The sequence below is a fragment of the Lepidochelys kempii genome, chromosome 8 (assembly GCF_965140285.1).
Source record: "Lepidochelys kempii isolate rLepKem1 chromosome 8, rLepKem1.hap1, whole genome shotgun sequence".
In the NCBI taxonomy this organism is placed as follows: domain Eukaryota; kingdom Metazoa; phylum Chordata; order Testudines; family Cheloniidae; genus Lepidochelys; species Lepidochelys kempii.
In genome coordinates, this window is record NC_136387.1 from 6,724,341 (window position 1) to 6,736,205 (window position 11,865).

The 11,865-nt window shown below is 44.0% G+C and overlaps 1 protein-coding gene across 1 annotated transcript; it reads left to right on the top strand.

Moving 5' to 3' along the window:
• Nucleotides 1-188: 188 nt before the first annotated feature.
• On the top strand, nucleotides 189-11,605 carry RBM22 (RNA binding motif protein 22). Its single transcript, XM_073355323.2, has 11 exons — nucleotides 189-305; nucleotides 950-1,003; nucleotides 2,076-2,105; nucleotides 3,975-4,107; nucleotides 4,881-4,981; nucleotides 5,142-5,314; nucleotides 7,172-7,372; nucleotides 8,063-8,227; nucleotides 8,696-8,784; nucleotides 9,413-9,544; nucleotides 10,325-11,605. The coding sequence occupies exons 1-11, from the start codon at nucleotides 252-254 to the stop codon at nucleotides 10,453-10,455; spliced, it is 1,263 nt and encodes a 420-aa protein (XP_073211424.1). The 5' UTR covers nucleotides 189-251; the 3' UTR covers nucleotides 10,456-11,605.
• Nucleotides 11,606-11,865: the final 260 nt, after the last annotated feature.

Genomic DNA, 11,865 nt, shown 5'->3' on the forward strand with positions numbered 1-11,865 from the left:
GGGGCGCCACTGGCAGCTCTGGTCCCCTCCCCCGAGGTGAATTAAAGGGCCAGACGCCCCCACCCTCCCGCTCTCTATGGTTCAGCGGCGGCTAGAGGGGACGCCGGCAGGCGGCAGCGCGCCAGTTCCCCGAGGGTCATGCCGGGGTCACGGCCCTTCTTCCTTTCGCGGTGCATGCCGGGCCGCTGGCGGAGCGGCGCGCGCGCTTCCGTCCGGGCCTTGCGGCTGCGGCCACCGGGGCTGGTTCCAAGATGGCGACGTCCCTGGGCTCCAACACCTACAACCGGCAGAACTGGGAGGACGCGGTAAGGCCCGGCCGGGGCCTGCGGGGCGAGGCTCCCCGGTGGGGGTGAGGGGCCGCCACCCTCCCGCTGTGGGTTTAGCCTCCCTCGGCGGCCCGGCCGGGCCCAGAGAGCCTGGCGGTGGCGGGGGCCCGCCCGGGGCCGGGGTTGAAGGGCGTGTGGGCGGCTGTGGGTTGGGAGGCTCTCGGCCAGGGGCTCTCTCCCGAGGCGGGTGCCGGGCCTTGCTCCCTGTCTGGGGCCGCTGGGCGCTGACCCCGTGTAAATGACGGGCACGGGCACAGTCCACGGCCTCCCCCGGGGTTGCTGGTGTCTAATCTGGGCTCCTGACCAGGTGGGATCTTACACGTATTTGGGAGTGTTCTGCTTTTTAAATACAAATAACGGGCAGCGGGTGTGTGGCTCTTCTCAAGGTTTCAGCTAGGAGCTGGTTGGGACGTGTTGGGGGCCTTTGTCGTGTCCCCCTCTCCCCCCCCCCACCCCCCCCACACTTTGGGTAGTCAGAGCTTTAAATTAGTCCAGCACCAGTCCAGCATCTCTGATCTGAGAGACGCAGACTGCGGAAATGTTGCTGCTGAATAGAGGCCTAATCTGAAGTGAGTTCTGAGATTTAGTCCTGACTGTTTTTTTTTCCCCCCTCCTTGATGCAGGACTTCCCCATTCTGTGTCAGACATGCCTTGGAGAAAACCCCTATATCAGAATGGTATGTGACTGCCTCGAGTCATTGTCCTTTAAGGTGTATGGTGAGACTAGCTATTGAACCGCTGGTTTAGGGGACTAAAAATGAGCTCAGACAAATGGGACAAGTAGGAGATGCCAAAATGCATACCTACAGGCTTCTGTGTGCTGCTTCTTGGCAGCAGAACATGCGTGCATAGGGGAAGAGGGCTAGATTTCGGTATTGGCCAAGGGTATGGGGAACATGATAAAACAAATCAAACAATTGAGCTGAAATCAAGACCGCTTGTCTAATGGTTAAATCATAAGAGATGGGGTAAATATGGATTCTGTCACAACTTTTGATGATGACTCTCTTCTTGACTTAGAGAAATGTGATGTACTGAAAGGCTAAATGACTTGCCCAGTCTTTAAAATGTGCTTTGAAAAGTGCTTTGATATCATTTGATGAAGATTGCTTGAATGGCCTTTAAATCCTTGTTGTTATACCCATTGCATTGACCTCTTCAGTTGAAGGCTGTGTACGTGTCACCATTCCATTTTGTTTTACCTTTCCCAACACCAAGTACAATTATGTAGTGTATTCTCATTTTAAATATCCACCTTTCTCCACTCTTCTCTCCCTAAGCACATTTTAGTCTATGCAATTCTAATGAGCTATAATATTTTATGCAAATATCGTCTGTGTTTCAAAGATTGATAGAGGATTTATTTTTGTGTGTTACGAATCTCTGGATGTTTTGTCATTGTTTAGAAAACAGATATTAAAAAGCCGAAGCTGAGGGGTTTCTTGAAAGATTTAAAAATATTCTATTGAATATTCTGCCATCAGAAAAAGTGGAAGGGTTTGGAAGTGATTTCCTCCCACTTACCTTTCAAAGGGTGTCCAGATTAAGTGAAAGCCATAGGATCAGACATCTCCAAATGCAACCGTCACAGAGAGAAAATATGCAGATGCTATGGTGGTACCACATGTGGATGGTTGGGTGGAAGAGATGAAAGCAGGGGAGTATTTTCTAAGTCATGTAATGTATGATCATAGCATTGACGAGTAGCTTGTGGGCTTTTTTAGTAACTTTCATTTGATTTTATTCCAGACCAAAGAGAAATATGGAAAAGAATGCAAGGTATGTTTGTCTTCATTGTAAGAGTTGACTTCTGGACTAGCTCATTAGTTTCCATTTAGAATTAAGATATAATGCTGAAAATATCAGCTTCAAACAATTGCTTATTTTTGTTAACACTTTAAGGGGTGGATTTTGCAAACTCTTGAGCATGTGAATGCCCTGTTGCCTACAAATACTTGACAACAGTTAGCTACTGGTGTGCTCACTGCTTATCATGCTGACCAATGTTGTCACATTGTTTCCTTGTATACTCCCCCATCTCTCTGTATCCATCTGTAGTCTCTTGTCTTACACTTAGATTGCAAGTTCTTTGGGGGAAGAGGCCATCTTATTTTTTTTTCTGTTTCTCTGCAGCACCTAGCACAATCGGGTCCTGGTCTGTGACTAGGGCTCATAGGTGCTATAGTAATATAAATAATTAATAACTCTAGTCATGTGATTTATCCATGAAAGTCAGTGGGGCTTCTCATGTGAGTGAAGTTACAGATGATTGTACATTTTTTCAGGATTGGACCCTTAATTATTAAATCTGAAAAATGTTTAGGTTTATTTCCTTTATTTCACTATTTAGTCTGGTTATTCACTTAAAAAAAAAAGTTTGGAATTGTTCAGATGCACTTCTGCTTCTAGTCATTTTCACTCAGTCTCTTGCAAGAGCACAGTGTTCTAGGGTTTAGGTTTCAAACTCTGTAAGAGAATAATTACACCTGAACAAAAATAACCTAATCACCTAGTTATACAAATTCCTTCCCTCTCGCCCCAGGAGTGTGTGGTGTTGCTCTTTAACCCCACCCTCCTAGTGGATTCACTGAATCCAGAGGTTGGCACCAAAAGATGCAGTGTTCAGCACTCCTGGTGGGAAGGTTACTGACATTACTTTTTCAGAAAGAGTAGATTGGGGTGGGGAGGGGGGGAGTAATCTCAAAGAGATTTGAATTTAAATCTGATTCTCTTAGTTTGGATTTATCGGTTGCTGTTCCTCCCCCCAAAAAAAAAAATCTCATAACATAGTGGTGGTTAATGCTGGACTGGATTATTATTGAATTTATTTAATCAATGTAGCATTTTCCTGTTAAAAATTCATTTCCTCTTCACTTTTGCCTTAGCAAATGGGTGGTAGATGGAACTTGGCTTCCCTCTGGATCTCAGTAACTCCCCTGCCAGCAAGTGGTTCATGCTGGGTATCTCTGAGACAAGCCAGCCTTTGTGTTTCAAAAAGGAGAAAGCAGGAATCTTTAGTGATATCCCTTGGAAATATAAAGCAGAATGCCTTGTATTGACTCCAGTGGAGGAGTTAAAATGTATTGTTTCCCTCTTTTCCTCCTTCCTACCATCATCTCCTTTTCGTTAGGAAACCAGAGTGATGTATTGAGAGCCAGCTCCCCTGCCCCGAGTCCAGTGTACAATGGAAGTAGAAACGTCCTCCCCACAGAGACTGTATGCATTACTTCAGAATAAGGCCACCCTTTTCTGGGCCTAAATGCCTGTGGCCAGATGGACTGGGTCTCTTGCTATCTCAGCAAGTATATAATTTGCAGACATATCCTACAAATTAGCTGTAATGATTCTTTAGTATATAGGATCATTACAGCTAATTTGCAACTGATGAAGTGAGCTGTAACTCACGAAAGCTTATGCTCAAATAAATTTGTTAGTCTCTAAGGTGCCACAAGTACTCCTTTTTTCAAGAAAAGATTGGGTTTTCTGAGTTGTTTGCTTGAATTTTTACATATTAAGGTAGTAACATTAGGCAGGTGATTAAAAGGGAGGAAGCCTCTAGTAGTAGTTTAGTTTCCATAAGAATCTGAATGCTAGTGTCATTGCTGGCCGCAATTAGAGCGGTACAAGTCACTGCTCTCTTTGTCTCAGATTTGTGCCAGGCCCTTCACAGTGTTTCGCTGGTGCCCAGGTGTTCGAATGCGCTTTAAGAAGACAGAAGTGTGCCAAACATGTAGCAAGCTGAAGAATGTGTGTCAGACCTGCCTGCTTGACCTGGAATATGGTGTGTAGCTTGTCTCCTGTCTCCTCATAGTTTTAATACATCTCTAAATAAATGTGTATCTCCATGACTCTGTGTGCCTAGGGCATGGAGATGCATATTTATTTAGAGATGTTTGTATGAGAGAGAAGTTGAACAAATCTGACTGCGATCTCTTCTAGGCTATACCAGAAGGCACATATATATGCCAAATGGTGCTCCTGTCTGTGCATAAACTTTCCAGCTCATTAAAGACTAAATCATGTCTAATAATTGAATCCATTCTAAAATAGGATCTTCCCATACACACGAGTGCTGTGATCTGATTGACTGTGTTCATACGACTGAGTTGCTATGAATTTCCAAGTGTGTTTGGACTTTGATACCCAATGAATCTTACTCTAACTGTAGAGAGGATTAGAATCTTGACATTGCATGCCTTTGTTGCGGGCAAGAGTAAAAATTGTTCCGTTGGGGATGCTAGATGTAGGATGAATTATATTTGATTAACTGAATTCCCACTATTCACATATGTTTCAGTAGAATATGAGGCTTTTAAAAAACTATCATGAAACTAGACAAACTTTCAGTCTCATTCAGTTCACCTTTCACAGCAGGTGAAGTAATGCTATCCATAGGATATTAATTAATGCAGTGTAAAACAACGAATCAGTACAGATTTGACTGCTCTTCAGGACCCCTATCTCTGAATACAGCTACGTTAATATGTTATAATAACCGCTTTTGGGCTTTCTGCTTTCGGTTAATATTAATTTTGTTCTTCCGTTTAATTTTAGGTCTACCTATTCAGGTTCGAGATGCAGGGCTCTCTTTTAAGGATGACATGCCTAAATCTGATGTCAATAAAGAGTATTACACCCAGAACATGGAGAGAGAAGTAAGGAATGCATTTTTAACCGAATCTGTTGGTGGCTTATCTCACTTGTGCTGTAGATTAAATGAATTAGATAATCTTGAAAACTTCCTGGTTTCTCTGATTATGTGCATCAGTTTCCTGTCCCAAGTAATGAAATATGCATTCTTTACCTACTGCTTAGATTTCAAACTCTGATGGGACAAGACCAGTTGGTGCTCTAGGAAAAGCTACTTCTACCAGTGACATGTTGCTTAAACTGGCTCGGACCACCCCTTACTATAAACGCAACCGACCCCACATCTGTTCTTTTTGGGTGAAAGGAGAATGCAAGAGAGGGGAAGAGTGTCCCTACAGGTACAGTTTTGTTTGAAAAGCTAACATATTAACAATGGTTTGCAATATAGGGAATTCTGAGTAAAATGGAAGTAATGCAGTGTCTTCATAAGCATTTTTGCTGATGTTGCAGGAAAAATTACATAAGAACAGCCACACTGTGTCAGACCAATGGTCCATGTTGCCCAGTAGTCTGTCTTCCGATAGTGGCCAATGGCAGATGCTTCACAGAGAATGAACAGAATAGGGTAAACATTGAGTGATCTATCCCTTGTCATCCACTCCCAGCTTCTGGCATTTAGTCTTTGGACACCCAGAACATGGGGTTGTATCCCTGACCATCTTGACTAATAGCCATTGTTGGGCCTATCCTCCATGAACTTATCTAATTCTTTTTTTGAACGCAGTTATACTTTTGCCTTCACAACATCCCCTGGCAATGAGTTCCACAGGCTGACTCTGTTGTGTGAAGTAGTACTTCCTTTTGTTTGTTTTAAACCTGATGCCTATTAATGTCATTGAGTGACTCCTGGTTCTAGTGTTATGTGAAGGGGTATATAACACTTCCTTATTCACTTTCTCCAGACCATTTTATGATTTTGTAGACCTCTGTCATATCCCCCTTTTAGTCATCTCTTTTCCAAGCTGAAAAGTCCCCACTTTTTCTAATTGCTCCTTGTATGGAAGCTGTCCCATACCCTTAATCATTTTTGTTGCCCTTCTCTGGACCTTTTCCAAGTCTAATGTATGTTTTTTGAGATGGGGCAACCAAAACAACACACAGTATTCAAGGTGTGGGAAAACCAGTGATTTATATAGTAGCATTATGATATCTTCTGTCTTAATATCTATCCCTTTCCTAATGATTCCCAACATTCTGTTAGCTTTTTTGACTTGCTGCTGGACGTTGAGTAGATGTTTTCAGAGAACTATCCACGACTCCAAGATCTTTCTTGAGTAGTAACAGCTAATATAGACCCCATCATTTTGTACAGGTAGTTGGGATTATGTTTTCCATGGTGCATTACTTTGCATTTATCAACACTGAATTTCATCTGCTGTTTTGTTGCCCAGTTTTGCGAGATCCCTTTGTAACTCTTCATAGTCTGCTTTGGATTTAACTCTCTTGAGTAATTTTGTATCCTCTTCAAATTTTGCCACCTCACTGTTTACCTCTTTTTCCAGATCATTTATGAATATGTCGAACAGCACTGGTCCCAGTACAGATCCCTGGGGGACACCACTATTTACCTCTCTGACCATTTATTCCTACCCTTTGTTTCCTGTCTTTTCATCCAGGAGAGGACCTTCTCTCTTATCTCATGACTGCTTACTTTGCTTCAGAGCCTTAGATAAGGGATCTTGTCAAAGGCTTTCTGAAACTGAATGTTAACTTGACATATATTACCAGTGAATGAATCCCTTTCCAGCAAGTTCTTTCTTGATCATACTGTGTGCATTCAGCAGTGAGCTGAAACATCAATCCACAGATCAAGTGCAGCTTTTCTCTTACATTGTTCATTGCCTCTCTTGGCAACATCAGTTCTTGCAGCAGAAAATACTGTCCCACAGTCAGTGATCTGAACATATCTCAGCAAGTAACTTTGTTTGAAACCTAGCTCATGCAGTTTCATGGAACCTTGGTTGAGCTGTCCGAGCTGCTATTTGTTAAAACTCTAGGTGGCGAATGTTATAATAAATTAATAAGTAATTTGAGTTCTTAGGGCTCTTTAATTGTGTGTCATTTTGGTGTGATTATTTGAATACTGTTAGTCCTCAGATAGCCTTTTAAGGAGAAAGGTGACTGTTGCAGTCATGTTATTGTGGTGCAGTTGTAACAGTGTAATGTTATGAAATGCTTTGTTTACTCTACTTTAGACACGAGAAACCTACAGACCCAGACGATCCTCTGGCCGATCAGAACATCAAAGATCGTTATTATGGTATTAATGATCCTGTAGCTGATAAGCTTCTGAAACGGGCTTCAACCATGCCTCGTCTGGACCCACCTGATGACAAGACCATTACCACACTATATGTAGGAGGCCTGGGAGACACCATCACCGAGACTGATCTGAGGTACGTTGGTACATCTGAGTTTGCATTTGCTTTTCAGCTTGATGCCTTGATAATGGAGAATTAGCTTGCTAACATTTTCCTAAGATGCTTGTCACAGTGTTCCTCTTTAGTGAGCATTTTGTTGAGGTTGCTATGCCTGAATGAGAGTGAAGGGGGCTGTTCATCCCTTGGTTATGCAGCCCCTTCATTTGTCCATACCAGTCAGAAGTGAACGACCACTCTCTTCACTTTACCCTAACCGGAAGCTGGCGAATAGGTCTAGTTAGAGGAGCGCAGAATTTGTGGAGGTGGGAATACAGTTAAATCTAAGCAACATCATCTGTGCTGTGTTTAAATTCTTTTCTTCCCCTCCCACCTCCACCAAAAATCCCCCCCAAAATGCATCATTGCTGTTGGTGCCCTGAGGATCCCATTTTACACTTGTACAGTTGAAATTCCCTCATGTAACCTCCATCTTCCGAATTCCTGAATTCTGAAGAAACCCCTGGCACTGTTGCTGCATAACTGTATGTAGGGATTAAAGTTCTGTGACAGGCATTTCCCCTCTTTTCTAACACTGGATTTGAATCCATGATATAGAGGGGAAAGGGTGCTTGTCTCCCAAGGGTGTGAGCGTGTGAGACCTTTAATGTATTGTGTGTTTTATGGAGAAGAGCAGCAGAATCCAATTTTGCTGTCCTTTCCTTGCAGAAATCACTTCTACCAGTTTGGAGAGATCCGGACGATAACCGTGGTACAGAGGCAGCAGTGTGCATTCATCCAGTTCGCGACACGGCAAGCTGCAGAAGTGGCTGCTGAGAAATCCTTTAACAAGCTTATTGTCAATGGACGCAGACTCAACGTCAAGTGGGGGAGGTGAGCAAGTGGGAGAGGAAGTGGGGAAGCATTTATTTCCTTTTTGGAGGTTTTCCTCAGGATATTGTTTTTGGAGAATCCGCTCTTAACTGCGCACTTCAGAGTCATGTACTGTTCCTTATTCAACTCAAAAGTCTTGGTGACTTAGAATGGAAGCCAAGTGTGTAAAAGACCCAAATATTTAGTGGGTTGCCTGTCTTTTGGTGGGGAATGTGGTGTTGGAGGGTAATTGGCATTGGGTCTCTTTGAGAAATTCTATTTTGGGGTGGGTACACTGCTGTCTGAAAAAACAACACTAACTCCTTTTGCGCCAACTCACCAAGTCCCTGCTGCTAGCATTCTGTAAATTCGTGATCCTTGGCCGGAAGCAGTGGGTCTGGGATTGGTGACGTAAAACTGTCTCTTGTGAGGGTCTACCCACTCTGCCACCTCCTTCTTCAGTTCTAATGCTTTTGGCTTTGATTTCAGGTCCCAAGCAGCAAGAGGGAAAGAGAAGGAAAAAGAAGGTACTACAGAATCTGGTATAAAGCTGGAGCCAGTCCCAGGGCTACCTGGAGGTAAGAGAAATGGTTCTATACCAGTGATTGCCCTCTCAAACACAGAACAGCAGGTCACTTGCTACCATGAGGCAGAACAGAGTTACACTTCTTGGTTTGCTCTCTATACCATTGGGACCTGGGGCCAATAGGGCAGCAGCACATCTCACTCTCAGAGTAGTTAATGAACCTGTGTTCGAATAAGAGCTGGCTGCTGAGTCTTGTATTTATGGGCAATGAAGGGATCTTTGGCTAGAAGGAAATTCAAGGTGACTCAAGGCCTTTTTTACAGGGTGATTGAAAAGTTACAATGGTTAGAATAAAGGCACTTAAATCATTGAGACCTTCTGTGGCATAAGATCTGGTTGTGTGTTCTTGATCCATTCAGTGTCATCTGTTGGGGCAGGCAATCCCAGTTGTTTAGGATTAGGATTGGATTTTCATTGTGGAAGGGTCAGAGCCTGTGGAAGGGGTCACAGCTGTTGTTCTAGAGGTTCACTGGCATCCTGCGTCTGTCAGATACACATTACTAACAAAGTTCCTGTCGGAAGAGCTGATTGAAGCACTCCCCTTAGGGATGGGGTGGATACTTGCTTATATTTTGCCTGCTAGCTTTCACCAGTAACCAAGGGATGTTTGTGTCTTGAAGCTCTTCCCCCTCCTCCAGCTGCAGAAGAAGAGGCATCTGCAAATTACTTCAACCTACCTCCCAGTGGCCCTCCAGCCGTGGTTAACATTGCCCTGCCACCACCCCCTGGCATTGCTCCGCCCCCACCTCCAGGTAATTCCCTTCCCCTTCCCCCACTCTGTGGGGAGAGTTAGAACTATGTCCTTTTACCAAAGAGGGCTGGAATCAGGTCTTACTTGCCAGATTACCTACTAGCAGATGCTCTCTATTGTAGTTTTTTGTGGTACCTACTAAGTGTGATCTGGGTTTATGAACCAGCTTGTACTGTAGAACTGGCTCTTCGTTAGACTGAACTGCCTGTGGTGTAATATGTTCTCTGCAAAATTCTGCAGTACCCAGGAGAGTCTCATAACCTGTGCTGAGGCCCACCCTGCTTCGCTGATAGCCGAGTAAACCTCATGTTGTCCCCAACTTCTAGGAGAGACTCTAAACAGAGAGAATGTTAGTGTCAATATTTGACTGTTTGTATATTCAAAACGTGAAGCCTTATCCCGGTGGAACTTCAGGAAGTGTTGGGTTTGTCCAGCTGCGCTGGATGGTCTCGTTACCCAAATACTTCTGGTATGTTCAGTAGTGAAAACAAAACAGTTGGCAGTTCGTAATATAATAGGGAGCGGGGGAACAGGCACTCGCAGAATTGGAATCTACAGTCTGTCATTGAATAGCAACATGTCCTCAGCTGTTCATTATGCTGGCAGAAAGGTTAAAAGGGTGTAAATTGGGATTCCTCAGAAACTGGGGAAGGAGGAGAGGGGGCACCCTTTCCGTGGGCTCAGTTATGTTTTGCTTATCTGGCTTGAATGACACACAGGCAACAATAAAATACTTCATCAGGGCGCCTGGTAATCTGACACTTGTGTTCTGTGTCTGCAGGTTTTGGACCGCACATGTTCCACACCATGGGGCCTCCACCTCCCTTCATGAGAGCCCCAGGCCCCATCCACTACCCTTCTCAAGATCCACAGAGGATGGGTGCCCACGCTGGGAAGAACAACACTCCCTAGCATCCCATTGACCTGTTCACCGTTTGAGTAGATGTCATTTTTTTGGTTACCATGGTAGCATAATATGTTCAGCTGTGGGCGAGCTGGAGACTAAGCCTTGCTTCCTGCTTGCACACACAGGGCAAGCTGAGCTCTGTTGTGTTGCCACTAGCGAATCTGGTCATTCATATAACCTGAATCATTCACTTACTATCATGGGTGGGGGATGTGGGAGGGAGGAATGTGGAGAGACGTGATCTAGAGGGTCCATGAATGAATTGTACGAGAATTACAATCCCATCAGTGTGTTCAATTTTGCACATTTTGAAATAAATTTTTCTCCTGGGGGAAAAAAACACACCTTTAGCCGGTTTGATAGCCTCAGCAGTTTACACCCTGGAATGGATTGGGGACTCTTGTACAGACTTAACTGGAAATTTTGCTAGTAATATTCATTCCGGACTCAAAAAACTAGTGATTCATCATTGAAAAAAGATACCAGGTCCTCTAGCACTAAGCCAGAACTCTCCAAGATAACACTGAGGGGAAAGGAAACTAGCATCAGGCGCACAACTTCCAGGGATTTCTCCTTCTACTTACTGTGACCTTTTTTTCTCCTTTTTTGGGTTGCTTTTCTTCTGATCGTGAGGAAAAAGTGGAGAATCCTAAGCCCCTGTAGTTAGTCAGTTAAGTGCTAGGTAATACAAACAATTCCCCTACTGTCAATTCCAGCATGACCCAAACAGGCGCTCAAGCAGCCATCTATTTCAGATAGGCCAGCTGGGACCTTCCCACCCCTCTCCTTGGAGAATGAACATTGTTACTGAAACTGCCAGGAATGGCCTTCACGTAAAATGGCTCTCAAGCTGTGAAATGGACCAAACCATTTTCTGTTCTGTTTTTTTTTTTTTTTTTTTTAAGAGCTCTGAGTTCAGCATTCACCCTGGAGCATCTGTTCTCTGCATAAAGTCTGTAATTTAATACAGTGCTTAGGAGTCCGGGTGGGGGATTTTAAAGTACAAAAGTCTGTTGCTTTGATGTAACTGATCTGTAGATATGTTTTGGTAAAGAGAAACATGTGATGAGATAAAGCCTTATTTACTTGTTTTTGTTTTTTAAATTAAAATGGGCAGATTTTCCAAATATTTGGACCCTGCTTCCAGAGGCAAAATTTGTCTGAGTATTGTCTGACCTTGTTTGGCTGAGCCCTCTGTCCTCGTAAAGATGAAGAGTGGCATGAGATAGCTAGCATACAGCCCCAGTTCTGCCTCACCGTGCGGCTCTTTGGAACGTAGGGCTAGGCCCCTGCTTAAGTGGAATGTGAAGTTCTGACGTTGCAGGCACCATGTAGGATCTTGCATAGGAGAATACAGTACTCTAGGGGGTGCACTTGGTTAGTGCACTGGCCTTTCATCTCTGGAGACTTGGGTT